The sequence below is a fragment of the Vanacampus margaritifer genome, chromosome 12 (assembly GCF_051991255.1).
Source record: "Vanacampus margaritifer isolate UIUO_Vmar chromosome 12, RoL_Vmar_1.0, whole genome shotgun sequence".
NCBI lineage: Eukaryota > Metazoa > Chordata > Actinopteri > Syngnathiformes > Syngnathidae > Vanacampus > Vanacampus margaritifer.
Window position 1 is genome coordinate 22,439,446 of NC_135443.1, and position 22,661 is coordinate 22,462,106.

The 22,661-nt window shown below is 38.5% G+C and overlaps 1 protein-coding gene across 5 annotated transcripts in view; it reads right to left on the reverse strand.

Moving 5' to 3' along the window:
* Nucleotides 1-192: 192 nt before the first annotated feature.
* The window catches only part of LOC144061950 (uncharacterized), a 33,848-nt gene continuing 11,379 nt past the window's right edge, over nucleotides 193-22,661 (reverse strand). For 2 of the 5 annotated variants that reach the window (XM_077582903.1, XM_077582904.1), the window contains 5 exons: nucleotides 22,179-22,324; nucleotides 21,501-21,635; nucleotides 21,371-21,398; nucleotides 20,960-20,998; nucleotides 15,404-16,632 (listed from right to left, as the gene is read on the reverse strand). In XM_077582903.1, the coding sequence (XP_077439029.1) occupies nucleotides 16,508-16,632; nucleotides 20,960-20,998; nucleotides 21,371-21,398; nucleotides 21,501-21,635; nucleotides 22,179-22,324 (473 nt within the window). In that variant the 3' untranslated portion in view covers nucleotides 15,404-16,507. Of the gene's footprint in view, nucleotides 318-1,966; nucleotides 2,015-15,403; nucleotides 16,633-16,687; nucleotides 20,999-21,370; nucleotides 21,399-21,500; nucleotides 21,636-22,178; nucleotides 22,325-22,661 lie in introns of those variants that run through there. The other 3 variants (XM_077582905.1, XM_077582908.1, XM_077582907.1) reach the window with 3 other exon arrangements.

Consider the following 22,661-nt stretch of genomic DNA (forward strand, 5'->3'; position numbering starts at 1 on the left):
TTTTTCAATAAGTCATAGTTTGAGGGGGAGAAAAAAATCATTCAAGGCAAAAATAATACAATATTTATTTGTACAGAAATAAAACACAAATGTTCAATAGAATAACACAGTATTAAATTAAAACAAATTGGTGGTCGGTCCGTGCTTGTTCTTGTGCCATGCTTGTGTGGAGCAGTCAGATTGGCTATTCTTGTAGTGGAGTTGATCAACGCCTGCTGATTGTTGGTCATCCGCCCCTTTAGAGAGGGGGAGGTGAGAATTGCACAGACCCCGGTTGGGTTGCCTTGTTGAGAGGAATTAGTTATTGTAAATGTGTCCTGGAGGCATGCAGGAAGAGAACTATTAGACATGTTTAGGTGTGTTTGAAAAGAGAGAGAACAGTTAAATAAAAAGTAAGTAAGTAAGGGATAAAAATTAGTTAATAATTAGTAATTAACAAAGGCCAATAGATGAAAGAGATTTTGATGAAGAAATATTCAAAATTGCTGTGTGCTTTTGTTCCTTAAATTAACATTTTTCTTTTTAACTTAATATAACAAGAGTACAGATAGTAGGAAAATTGATGACCGATGTAAATTATTTATTACACAATTTCTATTATAGGTTTGATTGGCAATAAAAAATGTGATTAAGTGGCAGGCAAATATGTGGAGTTCTGATGATTGTTTAGGTGAATTCATTTTTAAAAATAACTTCAGAAAGAAGGTGTTATAACATTGAATTTGATAATTAAATGTAGTTCTTAAAGGCTATAAGGGATCTTTGCATGAACACAGATTTGTCCATTGTTGTAGTTTTTGGATGAATAAGTCACATAGTATTAATTTCATTCAATAAGGAGGTAGTAAAGTTAAACAACTTAAAGTTATGAAAATGTACTTCTAACTTTTGATATATTGATGGCATTAAGTGTTAGACTGAGGAATGGCATTTGAGAAGATTTTTTTTTATTACTATTGTCTTAATAACTCCAAGTGGTATAGAAAATGTACTGCTGGGTCTGAGTGGTAATCAATGATGAGTAATATTTGAAACAAATTAGAGTGATTTAACGTTAAGCAATAAGGACATTTTCATGCAGAATATTATGCTACTTCACTACATCAGGTAGATGTGGGAGCTCCAGTAGTTGGTTGTATGTTTGAATGTGAATCAGTCCTTAATGAGAATGTTAAAAAGGGATAGATTGGCAGATAAGTTGAAGATGAGGAAGAAGGAAGGTCAGCAGGAGGTGTGTGTGCGTGTGTAAGGTGCCATAAATACTTAAGTTAATAGTCCCTCTCCCAGGGGGGTACGAGGTGAAATTAGACTGATAAAATAAATGAATAAGATGAAACAGTATGCTGAAATGTGAATGATTTTAGAGTTAAGTAAAAGAAAAGTGCAGAATTAGTGGATGAATTCAGAGTGTAATTAGATAAAGTGTTTAGAACACTGGTGTTGTTGTTGATGATAAACAGATATTTGTGTTATGAGAGGCCTCTGTTTATCCATTATCAGTCTGACCCTGAGTGAGTGACTCCACTTTCTGTGGACAAGAATTCAGCTAACCTACACTCCCTTTCTTAACTACACTCCCAAATTGCAAAGTTAACTGAAGGCCTTGTGTGAATGAAAAATATCACTTGTATGATATAAGTTTCTATGTGGAATTGCAATGACTTAATGACTTTCTAACAGAATAAGACAATTCTGTACTCGAAAAGACCATGGACTATTTACTATTACTTTGACAGGTAGCGATTTTAAACCCTTGTTGACTAAATTTAAAAATACTTGCTAGGTATTATTGTAGTGTTTGCATGTACTAACAAACTTGACAGTGACTCATGTAGATCCTAATTGGAACAACACAAAAATTGTAAGTAAGAGCCTTAACAATGTTGTATTGAATGTAGCCATAAGATCTGTATAAAAGATTGGTTACATTGAAAAATGTTTTCCTAAGAGAATTCTGTTTCAGCACCTGTTGTTGATGAGTGAATGGATCCTCCCCAGCAGGACCTGATAAGTACTGGCATTAAAGAGGAAAAGATTACTAAAAGGTTTAAGACCTAAGCATATATTATAAGTGGTAATGACTAACAGTTGTGGTAGAAGAAAACAGTAGGTACTAAGATGGGAAGAGTCGGCGTTAGAGGAGATAAGGAATAGGGATGACAGTACTTTTGTTTTTCTTTAAAACTGAACAGGAAGAGCTTTTTAACCTGCTTCCTTATGAATTCTGAGTATCAAGTAATTTTGATGTTGGTGTAATGACAGCATTGTCGTTTGTGAATTTTGCCGTTAAACTCCTAGTTAGAGAACAGCAACTTGTGCAAAAAGTACTGAAACATTTGACACTTGAACATGTGCATTCAAAATCTTAGAGAAGGTCACATTAAGTTTACCTGTAAAGGTTTGAATGCATTTTAGGCTCGTCCTGAAATTTCACCTAAAAGCCAAATGTCCCGAACTTTTTGTCAGTAGTGTATATAATTTAGTGTAAAACATTTTACTTTTTAATACAATGTGATAACTTCCGAACTTTAGACAGATGCTAATTTGGGGGGAAAGAAAGTCTAATATTGTGACCTTTCTAAATCTTTATATCAGTCCATTTATTTTTATTGGAGTTACTGTAGCTTTCATGAATTAATTTGACATTCCAGATGCATCAATCTGAAGAGCCCCTCCCTTTGGACCATGGCAGTGAACAGTGCTCGGGATCATCGTATGTGCCATCCAATGCTCTTTGTCAGAGGAAAGACTTGCTACACTACAGCAAATAAATCCAACTTTTTACTTCTTCAAATCTGGTCAGGACATCTTCTTGCAGGCTCTCAATGTTGCGGTGTAGTGGGCAATCAAGGAAGTTGCAGATTGGTCCAAAGAGACATTACATTTGTCATTTGCCATTCTTGTGCCAAACAGTTTGTCTTTTATTAAAAAAGAAATAAAAATTAAAATTAAAAAAAAACTGCATATGAATTTTCCACAATTTTCCCATCAACAATAAAGCCTTTTCAGTTTAGGTAAAAACAGTATATGTGTAACAGACTCTGAGACAGATGCTTGTGGGCCTGCACCACCTCAGGAACGGAGGAGGCTCCTCCATTTTCATATTCTGGTTTTACATCTTCAATAGTAAAGAAAATACAAGTAGCTTCTAAGTAGGTACTTAAAAATCCACGCATTTAACGGTGGCTGTTTTCGCTGGTAGCAGGTGTTCGCGAGGTAAGAGAGCGCACCGGCGCCACCTGTAAACATAGTCTTTGTGACTGCTTTGTTGGTCGAATTTTCCTTTGATCTTTGGATATGACGTCATCGAATGATTGAGCTTCATCGTCCATTTGGAAGAATCCACAATAAGCGCTTCTTCTTTGAATGAGCGTCATTGGAAAAGTGTCGTTTTTGGACCCTTCAAAAACATTGTTCGAGCGTTCAGGAGACATCAACAGGTAAATGGACCGTTAGACTATCTTATTTTGTAATGTATTGTGAAGTTTTATTACAGTCTGTAAAGTTTTAAGATATATTTTGAAGCTCCGGATGACGCGAGCCAGCATAGCGAGCACATAAAAGACAAAAGTCTGCTACTGTTTTTGTAAAAGTAAACTGCATTAAATGTTTTAAATCACATAAATATTATTAGATATGACTAAATTAAGTCCAGTAAGTCCAATGATCATTGATATGAATGTTTTGAATGGAACGCTGCTGAAGTGACGTGACTTGAATGTCACCATCTGATTGGACGAGGAGTTGTGTTACTAAGCAGCCTGATGTGGCATCCCTTTTTTTGTGCTGATTTTAGTTGTAAGTTTTCTGATATTTTTTTTCCAGCTCCGACACCCAAAGATATGAAGGATAGGCATTGATGAATGAAAGAACTTCACTATACTGCACTAGTAAATTACGGTAAGTGAACTGACTGAGAATGGATGGGTGGGTTTCAGCATAATAATAATAATAATAACAACAACAATAAAACAGCAGTAATAATAATAACAATAATGATAATAACAATAAATAATAATAATGATGATGATGATCTTCTTTTCCTTTCGGCTTTTCCCTTCAAGGTTCGCCACAGTGAATCAGTGGCCTCCATCTAACCCTGTCCTCTACATCCTCTGCTCTGACACCAACTACAGTGGTACCTCGGAGTTTGAACATAATTCGTTCCTGTGAAGCGTTCAAAGTCCGAATTGTTCAACCTCCAATAAACCTCCATAAAAAATACCTTAACTATTGTGGTGTGGTGGGATCAGTGGATGATAAATGCTATGTTAATGCTAGCTTAAGTTCAGTGCTGAGTTTGTGTATTTTACATTGGGCCTATTGTTAGACTACTAAGCGGTCCTTGCGTGCATTGTTTAACGTCAGGCACGTTGTTGAACAGCTAAGGGGAGTCCCCGTGCCAGTATTTACAAAAGTAGTCATGGTAGTTCCAACTGTGCGACCCCAGTGGTTCGTAGCACTGTATGTTTTTCTTTGCTGCCACTGGCACTTTTGTCTTTCCTTGGGCCCATGGTAAAGAAAATTGTCATGGAAAAATCAAAATGCACTTGCGAGTATGGAGCACCTCCGGGAGTATTCACGATCTGACTGGAAATGGGCAGTGCATCGTCTCAACTACCGCAACATGAGCATTCGGCATTGCTCGGCTTCGCTCGGCTTTACTCAGCTACCCGTTTTCAAGGTATGTTCGGCTTAGCTTGCTTTGCTTGGGTGTTCGAACTCCGAAAATGAATTCAAACTCCGAGGCATTTTTTACTCAGATTTTTGGGGTTGAAGTCCGAATTGTACGAGTTCTGAGACGTTCCACTGTACCTTTATGTCCTCTTTAACTACATCCATAAACCTCCTCTCTGGTCTTCCTCTAGACCTTCTGCCTGGCATTTTAAAACTCAGCCTCCTTCTGCCAATATACTCCCTATCTCCCCTCTGGACATGTCCAAACCATCTCAGTCTGTCTCCCTGATTACATATGCTGTAGTTATCCAGTCATCTGGAAGCACCTCCTGACCATCCAGAGCCTGTCTCAACTCCTTCCTGAAAGTCATACAACACTCTTTCAGCTTTCACCATTTCGTCCTCTGCTCTGCCTTTGCCATCTATGTCTTCCTTACTACCTTACTACTCATCCTACACATTACCATCCTATGCGGTCTGGCTACACTCTCACCTACCACTACTTTGCAGTTGCTGATCTCCTTCAGATTACACCGTATACACAAGATGTAGTCTAACTGTGTACTCCTACCTCTTGTAGGTCACCCTATGTTCCTGCCTCTTCTAGAAGAAAGTATTCACGACAGCCATTTCCATTCTTTTTGCAAAGTCAACCACCATCCGTCCTTCTGCATTCCTCTCCTGGATACCAAACTTGCCCATCACCTCCTCATCATCTCTGTTTCCTGCACCAATGTGTTCATTGAAGTCTGCACCAATGACAACTCTCTCACTTCTAGGGATGCTCTGCATCATTTCATCAAGTTCCAACCAAAAGTTTTTCTTCTCCTCCAGCTCACATCCTACCTGTGGTGCACCGGTCATTGTTAACCCGGGCCCTGACCGATTCGGTATGGAAGTCATATATATATATTATAATTAATAAAAATTATAATATTATTATAAAATATTTATTTAGCACTGACATTTTAACCAAGCACAATTTAAATGTGCCCACACCGCAGACATGTTGGCCAATGTTACATTAAACACCAAACGAGGGTTGAGCATTTTCTGGCTGTGCGATTGCACTTAGTAGTCAATGTAGTTCGCACAGGCGGGCACGGATGCGTGCGGCGAGACAAGGTGTGGCACTTAAAATCGGCACATTCACATATTCACCAACGTTTTAAAAACAAAACAAAAAAAACATTTGTTCGCACCAGCTGTACAGGTCTGTCGCCACCCGGAGATAGCGGTAAGTGTTTCCGTGTTTAAAACCGTTGATAGCAATAGCGCTAGCATTAGCTAAATTATTTAGCATGGCCACCAGGATGCCGGTGAAAAAGTGGAAGTGTTCGAGGGGCTCTTATAATAAAAAAAAGGGAAGGCGCTGCAGGAGAAAGAATGGCTCACCTGTACTACAGTACACGGCACTTATGTCTTTTTTTGATCCGCTTAAATGTTGTACACCAAGCGACGCCTCTCTCCTCCGGTGTGCAAAACGAGCTGCTGCGACCAACCGTTGCAAACTCACACGGTGGAAAAGCCAGCGAGAAGCGAGGCGGACACTCACCCCCGAATTCAAACAGACGCTCGCTTGCAGCGTTTTTTTTTTTGCTTGCGTCACCACAACATCCTATTTCGGCCATATTCTTTCTGCTTTAATTTTATTTTTGAGAGCGCTCAGTATTGTTCATTCGGTAATTTTACAGATTCGACATGTCATCATCATTGCTCTCTTTTTTTAAATTTTTGTTTTGTATGTGCGTGTGTGTGCATGTGTGACCTCATTAGTTCACCTAAAACCTATTAAAAATCCCATACCGTTCACCTAAACCGAATACTTCAGAATCCAGCTTGAGTCATGAGGTTGTCAGGAGACAGAAAAGAAAGGAAAGTGAAATCCAGCACCGACCAGACATCACCTACTACCCACCGGGTTACCAACCAGAATCTTTCATCAATCCCAGAAACATCTAAATTCCAACAAATTAGGGAGACCTCTAGAGACCAAAGGAGAGACTCAGGAAAGGAAGGAAGGATAGATGAAGCAGACATCAGCTTCCACCGATTCAAAGACCAGAGGAAGAAGCAGATTGTGTTTGAATTTCGATGGATGCTGGTGTGGTGGCTCTGGCATGCATGAAAACCTCCACCAAAGAGGCGAGCCGTCGACCCTGGCCAGGACAGAGCAAGCACAACCCCCCAGGCCACGGCAGCGCCAAGGAACAAACCCCGGGCCCCGCAGGGGCCACTGGCCGGAGAGCAAACCCAGGAGCCAGGAGCGCCCCCACCCCAACACGGCCCGCGCCCCCAGCCCAACGCAGCAGAACGGGGCACGGCAGGCCCGCCAGGCACCCCACCATTTTAAATAAGTTTTCACAAACTTGAATCCAAAAGTCAGATTCCGGAGCTATAGACAAGTCTGTCTCCCATTTCGAGATGGGTAAAGAGATTTTATCAGTATACAAAAGTAACTTTTTGAGAGGTTTTTGTTGTTGTCGGAGAAAGCTTTAATATCTTTAGCTAAAACAGGCGGTTGGAGCGTACCCCGAAGTGTTGGAATTTGTTTCTTTATCATACTTTTAACTTGCAGATAGACTAATCCTTGCTTTTTTTTTAATCCAGTAAAATTTTGTAACGGCCGAGTCCAACAACTGTAAAGAGTTAGATGTAGGTTTAAATGGAATCATTGAAAAAATCATTTATTTTGGGTAAAACTTTCATTTAAATGGTGGCTATTCGTCCTATTAGAGAAATGGGAAAATTATTCCAGCTCTCCAAGTCACTATGAATGCTAGTGGATTTAAGTTTAAATTAATTAAATCAGTTAATTTAGGTGAGATTTTTATGCCCAAGTATTTTAAATTATCTATAGGAAATGAGTAGTGTGGGTTCTGGCTTGCAGGGTTCCATGAATTTTCTGTAATAGGTAGTAGTGTTGATTTTGTCCAGTTAATAGAATAATCTGATAAATGTGAGAATTTAGTTATGAAGTTAAATACTTCCCCTAACGAGAAAGCAGGCTTTTCTAAGTAAAGTAAAATATCATCGGCATATAGATTAATTTTGTGTTCTGTTACCTGAAAGAGGCTAAAATAATATCCTCTTTTGCGTGTTCCAAAAATTTGGAGACAGACTTCTTGTAAGAAAAAACACCTTGCAAGGATGATTTATTTTACAGAGAATTCTCTGGTCACCGGCAACAGTTTACATCACGTAAAAAGGTGGAATTAAGCGTGCCAAATGTGTCCTCCCTTGGGAGAGAGGGCTTCTTATAGTATCGAGCTTGGAAAGTGAAACGCCTTTTAAAACACGTTATACAACAGATTTGCAGCTGTGCCGATCTCCAGACAAAATACACTCCTCGGGTACTTTTTCTCAAAACAATATCTCACAAACAAGATGAATCAGATTTAGAGTGGCCGTGAGCGATGGCGCAAACAGTGTGTGTGTGTGTGTGTGTTCGAGGCAGATTCTGCTCTCACGAACAGAATGTGTTTTCGCACACTGAGAAGGAATTTTAGACCAAACAAGGTGTATGGCTTAGGTTAAGGTCAAATTATACTGAGTTCAACACTATTTCACTTACTTTACACATCTGTAAAACATTTCAACATGGTTAATATATGAAATAAAGAATTAAAATGTTAATAATGTCTAACATACCCCAGAGTGAATTCCTTGAATCCTTCTTTCCTGGCGTATGGCTAATGCAAGCAGTTCAATAAATATTGCAAATAATAAAGGGGACAGTGGGCATCCCTGTCTTTAGTTTTAATTTCTGTTACTACTCTTAAGAATAGTGGAGCAAGCATTAACCAAAAGTGCTTAAAAAATATAGCCAGATATCTATCCGGCCCAGGTGCTCTGCCATTAGGCATACTATCTAGAGCACTGTACAGCTCGTTTATAGTAAGTGGTGCATCTAACATATCTTTATATTCAGTAGGTATTTTTAAGCTACTGAGGAATGCCTCAATATGCTCAGGATTAGGCTTGTTAGTTTCTGAGTATAGGTTGCGATAATAGTTATAAAAAATTTGATTAATTTCTTCTGGTGATTGTGTGCATTCACCAGTTGTCCCTTTAATAGCCGTTTTAAGAGATTTTGCCCGATTGCGTTGAAGTTGGTTTGCAAGAAATTTACCTGATTTGTTATTACATTCGAAGTTGTTGTATCTCAATTGTTGTATTATAAACTCTGTCTTTTAAGATAACATATCGTCTAACTGTATTTTGTAAGTCAGTCCATATTTGGTTATTTGGGTTTATTGTGTACTAATCCGTCAGTTGTTTAATTTTATCTTCCAAGTCTTTTTTTTTTAAAAAAAAAATCCTGTTCCTTTTTATAAGATGAATATATAATTTTACCTCTAATTACCGCTTTTCCCAGCTTCCCAGAGAAGAGATGGAGATAAGTCTGGAGAGTGACCAGAAGAAATTAATCACATTTTTTATAACTATTATCGTAACCTATACTTAGAAACTAACAAGCCTAACCCTGAGCATATTGAGGCATTCCTCAGTAGCTTAAATATACCTCAGTTAACTACTGAATATAAAGACATGTTAGATGCGCCACTTACTATAAACGAGTTGTACAGTGCTCTAGATAGTATGCCTAATGGCAAAGCACCTGGCCCGGATGGTTATCCGGCTATATTTTTTAAGCACTTCTGGTTAATGCTTGCTCCACTATTCTTAAGAGTAGTAACAGAAATTAAAACTAAGGGTTACATACGCCCACACATGAATACAGCAGCAATTAAACTTTTATTAAAGCCAGAAAAAGACCCAACCCTTCCATCAAGTTACCGTCCGATTTCACTAATTAACACTGATATTAAAATTATCACTAAGGCTTTCACATCTAGACTAGAAACAGTAATCTCGACAATTATTCATAGCGACCAAACAGGCTTTATTAAAGATCGGCACTCTACTAATAATATTGCAGAAAAAGCTTTCGACAAAGTTAACTGGTCCTTCCTCTTTGCTGTTTTAAATAAATTTGGCTTTGGGAAATCATTTATCCACTGGGTATCAGTATTATATGATTCTCCAAAAGCTACAGTTACTACTAATGGGATTATATCTTTACTTTACAGAGAGCCACAAGACAGGGATGCCCACTATCCCCTTTATTATTTGCAATATTTATTGAGCCACTTGCATTAGCCATACGCCAGGAAAGAAGGATTCAAGGAATTCACTCTGGGGTAACAGAACATAAAATTAATCTATATGTCGATGACATCTTACTTTATTTAGAAAAGCCGGCTACTTCGCTAGGGGAAGTATTTAACTTAATAACTAAATTCTCACAGTTATCAGATTATTCTATTAACTGGACAAAATCAACACTTCTACCTATTACAGAAAATTCATGGAACCCTGCAAGCCAGGACCCACACTACTCATTTCCTATAGGTAATTTAAAATACTTAGGCATAAAAATCTCACCTAAATTAACTGATTTAATTCATTTAAACTTTTCTCCACTTCTGGATAACATCTATAGTGACTTGGAGCGCTGGAATAATCTTCCTATTTCTCTAATAGGACGAATAGCCACCATTAAAATGAAAGTTTTACCCAAAATAAACTATTTTTTTTCAATGATTCCATTTAAACCTACGGCTAAATGGTTCCAGTTGTTGGACTCAGCCGTTACAAAATTTTACTGGAATAAAAAAAAAAACAAAGATTAGTCTATCTACTCTTCAGAAAAGTAAATCCAAAGGTGGTCTAGAGGCACCAAATTTTATGTACTACTATATAGCTAACCAGCTACAATATATCATTCTATGGGCACAACCCAACAGAGACACTAACTGTTGGTTGGAACTAGAACAGAAGGATTGTAATAACCTCAGACTTCGAGATTTACTCTTTATTACAACATCGATTAAGCGTCATAATTGTTTTAAAAACCCAATGATTTCCGCCACCGTGACTGCCTGGTGGAAGGCACTAGAATTGACAAAAGCCCAAGTGGAGCCCTGTGGGCTTTCTCTCCTATGGCATAACCCCGACTTTCAACTTAACAACCAACCGTTTCATTTAGGTGTGTGGGAGCAGAAAGGAATTACACATCTCCACCATCTCTTCTCAGATAATATGTTTATATCATATACATCCTTGCTCCAAAAATACAATATAAAAAACGGAATTTTTTTACATTATCTACAAGTTAAAAATCTGATAAAGAAAAAAAATTCCAACACTTCGGGGTACGCTCCAACCGCCTGATTTAGCTAAAGATATTAACAAGCTTTCTCCGACAACAACAAAAAAACTTTCAAAAATATATAAGTTACTTTCATATACTGATAAAATGTCTTTACCCATCTCGAAATGGGAGACAGACTTGTCTATAGCACCGGAACCTAACTTTTGGATTCAAGTTTGTGAAAACGCATTTAAAATGACAAAACACACAAATTTACAACTTATCCAATATAAAATTATTCACAGAACATACATTACTCAATATATGATGAAGAAAATGGGACTCTCAGACTCCGACATTTGTCTCCAATGCTTACAAAACACTACAGACACTTATGTTCAGGCTTTATGGTTATGTACTCCGGTTATGTATTTCTGGACTAAAGTCTTAGAAAAACTTTCCGCTATTTTGGACTGTAGGATACCTTTATCTCCAAACTTGTGTTTGCTAGGTGACCTAACAACAACTGACTTACCACATAAACAATTTCAATCTACACTTGTAGCCCTTACTATCGCTAAAAAAACAATTCTTGTTAACTGGAAAAATAAACAAACTCTGAATATCGACCAATGGTCTAACCTCCTTATAAATCACATTTTAATGGAAAAAATATCTGCCTCAAATAAAAAACAAATATCAAAATTTATCGAAACATGGTCTACGTATATAGAATTTTTTAACCTAATTCTGGATACTTAATTCTGTCTGCTAGCGAGAGCCACTACATCGTGATAACTTACATTGATGTTTCTGCATTTGGCAATTTATTATTATATTATATTATTAGTATGGGATTTTTTTTTAATGGGCTTTAGGTGAACTGATGAATACACGCACACACGCACGCACGCACATGCACATGCTCACCCACATACAAAAAAATATATATATATGTATATATATATATATATATATATATATATATATATATATATATATATGTGTATATGTATATATATATATGTATATATATTTAAAAAAAAAGAGAAAAAAAACATTTTTATTAATTTTTTTTTAATTTATTTGTTTTTTAAAAAAAGGAGAGCAATGATGATGTCAAATCGAATGAACAATACTGAGCTCTCCTGAAAAAAAAAAAAAGTCTCGAGAGTCATTTATTTCCCAAAAGACTGTCCACTTTCTTCTTATAATTTTGTCAAAGTCTGCGGAATTTAGCTGTGAGATGTTAAAACACCATGTCGGGGGTGGTTTAAAGGCATAATCAACTTGTAGGGTAAGGGAGACTGGTGCATGGTCGCTAATAATAATAGGATGTATTTGTGTAACAATTTTATCGGCAATAGAATTATTTGTAAGAAAAAAATCAATTCTTGAAAAAGACCGGTGCACAGTGGAAAAGAAGGTAAATTCCTTCTTTTAAGTCTCCAGTTGTCGACGAGGCCAAAATCATCCATATATTCCCCTATTACTTTAGTAGATTGTAATAGCCTTGTATTATTAGAGCGATCTATTCATGGATTTAAGTTAAAGTTTCCTCCACTAATTTTTATTTATTTTTTTTTTTCTACAGAAGAGCTCAGTATTGTTCATTCGATTTGACATCATCATTGCTCTCCTTTTTTTTTTTTTTTAAATAACAAATCAATTAAAAAAATTTTAATAAATGTTTTTTTTTTTTTTAAATACATATACATATATATATACATATACACACATATATATATATATATATATATACATATATATACTTTTTTTTTGTATGTGGGTGAGTATGTGTATGTGCGTGTGTGTGTGTGTGTGTGCGTGCGTGCGTGCGAGCGTGTGTGTATTCATCAGTTCACCTAAAGCCCATTAAAAAAAATCCCATACTAATAATATAATATAATAATAAATTGCCAAATGCAGAAACATCAATGTAAGTTATCACGATGTAGTGGCTCCACTAATAATAGTAGCGTTCGCTGCTAACTAAAACAGCTGAGAGAAAAATTTATGGAAAAAGGCCGGATCATCATTATTAGGGGCATATAAATTACCAAATGTATATATTTTATTAAATGTAGTCACCTGAATAATAATGTATCGGCCTTCTGGGTCTGTTACTGTATTATTTATGGTAAAAAATAAATTCTTATTTATGAGTATACAGACTCCTCTTTGTCTACCGTTGTAAGGGGCAGAGTACACTTGAGTAAAATTCTTATCAATAAGTAATTTTTCTTCAGATTTTTGTAGGTGGGTTTCTTGAAGGAGACAAATATCTGCTTTTAATTTTAAGACATGGTCTAAATTTTTTATTATTTTTTCCTGTGAGCGAGCGCCACAAACATTCCAGAAAACCAGAACTAATTTATGCATACAAACAATATAGACTCAGTCCTGTGTATATATCTGTATAGGCTATTTGTTAATATTGGCAAGTTGTAGGATAGAATCGAAGTGGTTAGGTTTTTTATGTAATTTGTGTAAAATATGAGGTAACATGTAAGTAAATATAACAGTGAAAAAACGGGGAGGGAGGTGAAAGTGAAGGAAAATAGAGGGGGATTAAACATACTGTATAACAATACACCAGTAACTGGTAACCTAAGCGAGATTTTTTGTTTGAATATATTTTAGATATAGTTATGTATTAATATTATATTTGTAATATAACCTAAACATAATGAGTATTCATATTTTAGGTTTTATAACCACATATACAGTATATGTATACATCTAATAATCAAACAAAGTTTAGTTCCGCCAGAAAGTGGATTTGGGGTTCCGGAATAGTTGGCCATCGATGTATAGCTTATCAACGACTATCGTAGTCTGTTTACCCTCCTGCCTATTTTGCCTCATTATAGGAAACAGTACCTTTCGCCGCTCATTAATCTCTCTCGGGAATTGGTCATTCTTTCCGAAAGAGGTCCCTTTAAGATCCCGTCCTTTACTTTTAACAAATTATTTCTGTTTAAAATGCTCAAACTTAGTGATAATAGGACGGGGTTTGTTGCCCCTACGGGCTCCAAGCCGATGTACCCAGTGAAAAGAGTCATAATTTTTTTTATCTCGGCCTCTGGATTGTCAGAGGTATTCTCGGATATGCCTGAGAATATTAAATTATCCCGCATACTACGGGATTGGACATCCAAAAACGTTTCTTTCAGCATTTTATTCTCCTTTTTAATTGTTTCCAACTCGGCTGAAACAGCCATGAGTGAAAAGCGTAACTCGGCATTATCTCGTCGGAGGTCACTTACCTGTTGGCCGACGAATTCCAACCCATGTAATTGCATTCAACAAAAAGGGGCAATTTTATGAACTTTAAAGATATCTCTGGACTGGTTTGACCAAAATTGACAAATGGGGTATCATTTCCTCTGTTAAATTGCGGTGTATTTGATGAAACCATTTTATATGTGATTTTAAAATGTTGAAAAAAAATGTCCAAGTCCCTAAGTGACAAACATACAAAGTAGTTTTTTGTTTATATTTAGGTAAGATGTGTTTGACAAGTGATTTGTAGAATTAACAAACGAGCAATGAACAATATAACAATCACAGATTAAAGTTATTACAAAATATTTTAATTACAAATTTAATCTCTACTTCAAACATCCAAGACGTAGGGGAAGCAGCTATTGTAAATACATTCGACTCCCAGTCGTGCTTGTATGTGAAGTGAATGCAAAGGCTTTTTTTATGAGTAAAAAAAACTAACAAAACTTCATACTAACAGCCATCCCAGTGAGCTGTGTATTTGTAGCGTTTCGACTTGCTAACAACATAGCTTCATGAATGAGTCAGGTATCAACTATGAGAGCTAGCATGGCTAAGCAATGCTGAGTGAGTGATTAGACCAAAGCACCGGATAAACGACAGATCATGGGTTGCTTTTAGATAAATATAAGATGTACCTAAAACACAAAACTGGAAGAAAAAAAAGAAGCAATATATTCCTCGATCCTGGCGGCATGTAGAATGTAGAATGAGGCAGGAAGAGTCAGACGGACATTGTCACTCCCCCATTCCTAGCTGACCAATGAATGTTGTCGCAGCGGCTTCCAAGCTGACCAATGAAAAGGCTTCTATCATCGGTTGAGCGGAAGACCACACAACACAGAAAAATATTTCCAACCAAAAAACTGACTCGCAACCGCAAAACAGATTCACAACCAAAAAATAGATTTGCAACCAAAACCTAAAAACTTGTTTGCAAAAGTAAAAAAAAAAAAAAAATACAAATTATATTATAAATTAATACAAATTTTGCTTGCAATTGTTTTTTTTGTTTGCAAATATTTTTTTTAATTTGAAATCCCTTTTTTGTTTGATTGAAATGTATTTGAGGTTGCAAATCCGCTAATTTTGTTTGATTTAATATTTTTTTTAAATTGCAAATCTCTTGTTTGATTGAAAATAAAGACACAATTTTCTCTCCATATTTATTTGCGACACATTCAACCTCACAAAAAAAAAGTGACTGTAGAATGAGGCGGGAAGAGTCAGACGGCTTCCAAGCTAACCAATGAAAAGGCTTCTATCATTGGTTGAGGAGGACCCAAAAGACAAAAAAAGATTTGCAACTTTTTGTTTGATTGAAATTTTTTATTGCAAATCTCGTTTGATTGAAAATAAAGACACAAATTTCTCTCCATATTTATTCGCGACACATTCAACCTCACTAAAAAAGTGATTTAAAACCATAATTACTAATTCTAATACAGTGCATAATTACTAATTCCAATACAGTGCAAACGTTATCAGACGTACCAATGCCTCATTTCCCTCTGCTCCGGTTCACCTGCCCCCAATTTTAATGCACAACACACACACACTTATGTATATACACTGGGTGGGGTCACACTCACGGTTTAGGGGTAGAGTTCGCCAGTCGGCGAGCTGGCGAACTCAGTAACAGGATTAGTTTTTCACTTAGATCGTTGGGGTGACGACCGGGGCCTCTCCCCGCTGGGCCTGGGGTTCGGGGGTGCCACCCGTCTTCCGGTGCCCCCATCTCCCCTTCTGCCCCTGGTGTTCCGTCCCTCCGCATGGTGGGGGGTGGGGTGGGCGCGGATGCCCTCCCCGCTCCGCTGCCCGGCCCCTCTTCGGCGCCGATGCCTGGGTGCGGTGTGTCCCCGGGGTCTGGGGGTCGGGGGCTGTCGGTTGGTGGGGCGGCTTGGTTGGGGGGTGGTGGTGGTGGGGGGGTGCTGGGGTGTCTGGGGATTTGGGGACCTGGGGGCGTTTGGGCCTGGGTTGGGGTGGATGGCGGGGGTGGATGGGGGGCGGGGGGGAGCGGGGGTTGTGGGCCGGTGGGGTGCCTGGTGGGCCTGCAGTGCCCCGTCCTGCTGCGTTGGGTTGGGGGCGCGGGCCGCGTTGGGGTGGGGGGCGCTCCTGCTCCTGGGTTTGCTCTCCGGCCGGTGGCCCCTGCGGGGCCCGGGGGTCGACGGCTCCCCTCTTTGGTGGAGATTTTTATGCATGCCAGATCCACCACACCAGCATCTATCGAAACTCAGACACAATCTGTTTCTCCCTCAGGTCATTGAATCGGTGGAAGCTGGTGTCTGTGGATCTCACTCTGCTTCGTCTGTCCTTTCTACCTTTCCTCAGTTTCTCCTTTGGGCCCTTGAGGTCTCCCTGATTTGTTGGAATTAAGATGTCAATTTAGATGGGTTGGTGAAGGGCTCTGGTTAGTGGCCCGGTGGGTGGTGTCTGGTCGGTGCTGGGCTTCGCTTTTCTTTCTTTTCTTTGGTCCCTCTTCGGGTCTCCTGGCGGCCCCACGACTCTGGCTGGATTTTGAAGTGTTCGGTTTAGGTGAACGGTATGGGGTTTTTTTTTTACACGCACGCACGCACGCACGCACACACACACGCACAAAAACACATCCACATACAAAAAAAAAAAAAAAAAAATTCACTTTCACAACTAACAAACTCTCATACTAAACTTTCAATGACAATCACACACATGCTCACTCAAACACATGCACGCTCTCACACACTCTCACTCTCTCACACATTTTAGATAGTGGCAAACTTGTGAGAAAAAAAGCCTTTATTTTGGCACAGAAGTCTTTTTACAAAAGTATTTCAAGAAAAAAAAAACTTTTTTGTTGTACAGTAGTAGTTGTAGTCCAAAGATTGTTTTTGTTTGTTGACAAAAGTATAACTCACACATGGGTAATAATGTTACAGTCATATTTCCAGAGAAAAAATAACAACCTTACAAGATAGTTTCACACAAAAAAAGTTGTGCAAGAAAGTAATAGATCGTACAGGTCACGTGTGTGCTACCTACTCCCTCTCTTACAAATTCAAAGTCATAGGTCTCAAACTCATGACCTTAAGGGCCACAGTCTTTTCTGCAGAGCTTGTTGATTGACTGATCCTTCGAATCAGGTGTGTTGGAGGAGGGAAATCTTAAAAGCATGCAGGACTACCTACAACCCTTGAGGACTGGAGTTTGAGACCAATGCTCCAAGTGAACCTAGCGCTAAAAATGTCCTCTCTGTAATTTTTCCACTTAACTCTTTGACTGCCAGACGTTTTCAGAAAAGGGATGCCGTGGGTGCCAGCCAGCAGTGTGTTTGGACTATGGAAACACACATACTACCAAATGAAAGATTGGACTAGCATCTTTCATCAGAAAAAAAAAGTTTGTTTCTACCTTATTCCGTTTTTCGGTAATCAACAATAGAAAATGGTTAGTTTCACCCAAATGCTCTGTTTTGAAACAAAATACGGAGAAATCAAGCTTATTGTGAAACGATTTTATTTCATGCACTCTAGTGAATTTGACACCTTTTTTTTCCATGAATGATGCCACAAACACCTAAACAGTGTTTTACTTCAGTAAAACACTACCACCAACAATGAAAAAGTGCTTTTTGATAGCAAAATATGTTTATTTACATTCAACAGTGTAACAATTTGACAAAACTATTTGGCAAACTATTTACAAATGTGTGCAACCGTGGTACTATTTACAATTGTGTGGATGTTTCAAATACAGTTTTTCTTTTTGTAACACTCGCCTGCGTGCAAGGGGATGCAGCAGGATTTGCACAACAGATTAGTTTCACTGCGATTGCAGATGCTACACTTGCTGGCTTTTTTTCCGAGGAATAGCAAGTATATACTGCAGTGTGTATTTGGCCATGTTGCCATCAAGTCTACTCTCAGGATCATGATACGGTGACGTTACGGTGGTGTTACGTCTGGCTTCCTCATGTCTTTCAGTTCCTATACCGGGTGGTAAGAGATGTTCTGATCCATCTTATCCGCTCCATTCATGGTGGCATCGTAGTCCATAACCAGTGTCTTCTCCGTGATCAGACTGTACCCACTCCTCCGATGAATATGCATTGGACTCGTCGTCCGATTGAACGTCCGCCTGAGCAGAAGTGCTCGGTTGTGCTCCGCGTTTTCCGGCGTTAGCATTGCTAGCCGGTGAGGCTTTAAGACGTGATCATAGCCGCCGCGTCAAGGCTTCCAACTTCGGCGTCAACCTCGGAGTCACCATCATCATCATCATCATCGTCGTCATCAATGTTCTCTTTAGCACTGGTTGATGCTTCTCTTCTTTGAAAAAAACGATCAAGTGTGAGCTGCTTGCCACCGGTCGCCATTTTCGCTTTCTTAGCCATTGTCCCCTCAACACGTCTTCTACTACTGACACCTACCCGATCTTGTACAAAGAGAGTCATCGCTGCCATCTAGGGGCCAAAAATAGTCATTATACTAACTAGATCTGCTTGATACTTTCAGCACAGCTGGCCAAGGCTTTCCTTTACCCGTTTCCAAAAAAAAAAAAAACTTGGTGAACGTCTTTTAACGTCTTTGGCACTCCTCCGTAGGATTTTACTAAACGTTATTTAACGTTTTTGGCAGTCAAAGAGTTAAAGTGGAACTGAACACATCAGTAACCTGTAACAAAATATGGACAAATTGGAACAACTTGGCATGTATGAATATGTATAAAAAAAAAAAAGAAAACACACATTGGACCCAAGAAAGCTGAATGAAGCTAATGTGGGAAAATATTGTAAATAAATAAATAAAACACAAATGATCAGTGTAAAGGACACGATTATTTTCTAAATTTCTGTCAATGTTGGGACTTTTATTTTCTAGCTTCCTCTTTGAGCGGAAGTTTATTTTGAAGGTATGCGGAAGGGTAGAGGGACGTCGGAGATGGCAAATTGATTTGGAGCGCGAGACATTTTGAAGAGGTAGAAATAGTTTCACGCACGACAAATCCAACGTTTTTTGTTTTGTTTTTATTTGTTAATTTTTCCTTCCGGACAATACAATTTACAACATTCACTTGTCACTTACAATTATGAAAAGAGTTTTAAGTTTAGTTGGCCTCACTTTATCTGTATGGAGGAAATGTTAACGTGTCTAATTGACAACGTCATGTTTGTTTTATTTTCCAGCTTTTATGGAGCGTTTGTTTATGAGACAAAGGAAAGGAAATTAAAAGGAAACTTCGGACCACCCGTAAAGCTTCATTATTTCAACCGTCACTGCAATCAGTTAAGACATGAGAGCAGGGGTTGCCCGCCCCCAATTATATCTGACCTGCCAAATATGACGTTATGGGGATAAGAACCCCCCCTGGTAATTAGGGTTGTCAGTCACATTATTCACAGTAAAGTGCCTTGCTATCATCCTGGTCTGTAAAATAAACCGTTTTGCTTAAAATGTAATTTTGTTCTCCATGTTGCTCGGAAATGCTTCAAAGTGGCAGATGTGGTTTCTATCATGCCAAAATGGCTGCGCTAACTGCTATTTTGGGACGCGTGATATCAACGTCAGGATCTCTATTGACTGGCCCACGAGACATTACAATATTACTTTCACGAGATAGGTAAACAAAAGCTAGCGTGTACGCTAAATGGCTTTGGTAAGGAGAGTACATTTATCTTTCAAAAAAATAAATAAATAAATATAACTAATGCCTCCGCTTCGAGCGACCCCCCTGACCCCCATTGCATTGGACCCCACAAATCTTTCATACAATATCACAATAAATATTACCGTGACATCAATACCGCGATAAAGTCAAACCCTCAGCTTTGTTAAATTAAGTTTTGCCAGATGAAAATGTAATTTTGGCCCATGATAGAATTTGAGGAAAAATGTTGGTCCGCTGCCAAACTATATTGCCGGCCTCTGTATTACAGCATAGTGTGCGGTTCCCTTCAGTTAGATAACTCTTGTTTTCCGAATCCTTTTGCCTCTTCGGATTCTCGTTTTAGCTGAGGCGAGCTCACTTCTGACCAACCTTTATAAAAGGTGATGCATTACCCACAATACTGTACTTTACAGCAGCAATATTTAAAGCAATAGACGGCTGGCAAAGTTTGTAGACTACTTAAAGACGCTCAAGGGAATTAATGCCAGAGACTTTTAAAATAATACATTTAAATAAAATAACTTATATTTAGCATATTTTTAAGTCTATTACTATCGTTAGAGAAACAATACAGCTGTAAACGCAAAATATAAAATACAGAAATATGTGGAAGAAAGTTTCAAGGACAGAGAGGAAGACAGCAAGCTAGATATATACTGTACGTCATCAATATTGGGTGGCTCGCGATGACATAATTAAAGAAAAGTGGAGATTAATCTGTTTGAAATGAAACCCCTCTTTAACTCTTTTTGACCCGTTGATGTATTCCAACAAAGGAAAAGTGGCATAGAAGTTATGAGACTTAAAAAAAGAGGCCCCATCCAATCATAAAGACAGACCTCAGCTGTAGATGGGCACTTCAACTCCATTCCATATTGATTTTCAATATGGAGCTGATGAGTCTTTCCTGAAAAGCCTGATGACCCATGGTCGGACATAGAACCAACCAAGGAGTACCAGAACAACCGCCAGCAGCACAGTGATGGCAATCACAAATATATGAGGAGAGCACAAGGTTCCACATTTATTTCTGTCATAGGCAACATTGTAGTGAACCCTAGTTCATCACGGAAGAGATATATATTCTTTCTTTTCACTTTTTTTTGTGAAACTCAAAATTGTCTGTTTACAAAAAAACACATTAGCCGAAGTACGTGTAGGAGTCATTTGTGCACAGTGTTTGCCGTGTACACTTACCTAAAGACCAAGCACCATCAGGACTTTCAGTGCAGTTGACTGCAAATTAAAAAATAAGACATCAGAACCTGAATGCATCCCATCATTTAACAAACTAATACCGGATTTTCTTAAACATTAGCCCTACTCCAAAAGCTGTTCCAATCACTCGAGCGATTGGTGGTAACATTACAGTGTTGGGCATTTTTGTTTTCGGGGAATTACATCATTTATTGTTACAACCGGTCCACCTCAATCTACTGGCGGTCACTCTGCATTATTTGTTCCCAGGAAGCTACCGTCATTTCTCGAGACGAACACCCTTTATTTTATTTTGCCTTAAAAATAAACCCTAACCCTTATTTGATCTATGCCGCCAGCTGGTATTTTTCTGAAGTGGAGGAACTGAATAAGAATGGAAATGAGGCTTACCTGAGCACGGGACATCTATTTCATAATCCTGTGCAGAAACAACAACAAAAGTATGTCGGTTAGCGTAACATTTTTGTCATCAGCATAAATGTGGATGCGGCGTCGCTGGTGGCGTTGCAATGTTTCTCACCTGTTTGGGGCAAATTAGCCTCAAAGTGACGTTCTCCACGCAATCGCTGAGATGAAGGTATGTGTTATTCCAGTGCTGGACCACTTTGGCGCTTTCTGACTTGTTCATTCGAAAGGAAATGGCCAGCGGGTCATCCTAAAATACACAGACGCACAATCATTAGCAGTTTGTCTCTTGCTATCTCTCCTGGATTGCAAGTTTGCTATACATACATACAGTATACTTACCAACATCTAACATGTAATCATTTCACCAATTCTCATTTGAAGTAAGACCTGACTACTGATGTAAAACCCTTATTTATCTTCCACAGCACTTTTTTTTTTTTTTTACCAACAGTGCCATCTTGTTAGTGTATATGTTGCTATTTGATTATTTCTTATTTAAAGTAGTGCCTACATCAGGGCCTGACATGAAACTCATCAAGGTTCCCATGTCTTTCCTCTACTCAGATTGTTACCTAGCTATATGTAATCATGGCAACTAGCATTTGATCATTTGATCATTTCTTATAAACGGCACCAAACTAAGATATAAAGATGCAAGATTTCATAGCTGCCTCATATTGCTATACGTTAGCATACCATCTTTTACCATGTTAGAATTTGAGCAACTCTAATTCGAAATGGTACTACAGTGTATACAGTATAAACCCTAGCGAGACATTATGTAACCTACCGCCCCATCGGTCCACTGGTACCGAGGGCATGGTGTATTCTCATTGCCAGTGATTTTGTAGTGACTTCCTGTGGAGTCATGTGTGACTGTACAGATGAGGTTTCCAGTGATGGGGAGTGCACAACGAAAGTGCACAAGACCAGCAACTGTAAGACATGGAATATGGCAATTACACTTCTGATGGCACACATGCTTTCTCACTACACAAGACATTCTCACATGTTCACACGCTAAACAGTTGGGGATGAGATCCTGCCCCAAGTGGAAGAGTTCAAGTATCTTGAGGTAGGCCTATTATTCTTGAGTGAAGTGTTTTTGATAGGTCACATACTTAACGCATGACATTGTGTATGCATTTTTCAGGCCCCATTTTGTGCGTATGCAACGTTGATAAGTGAGGCCCCTGGTTAGGATGCCTCCCTGTTGAGGTGTTCTAGGCACATTTCACCGGCCCCTGGGACAACCAGGACACGATAGAGAGAC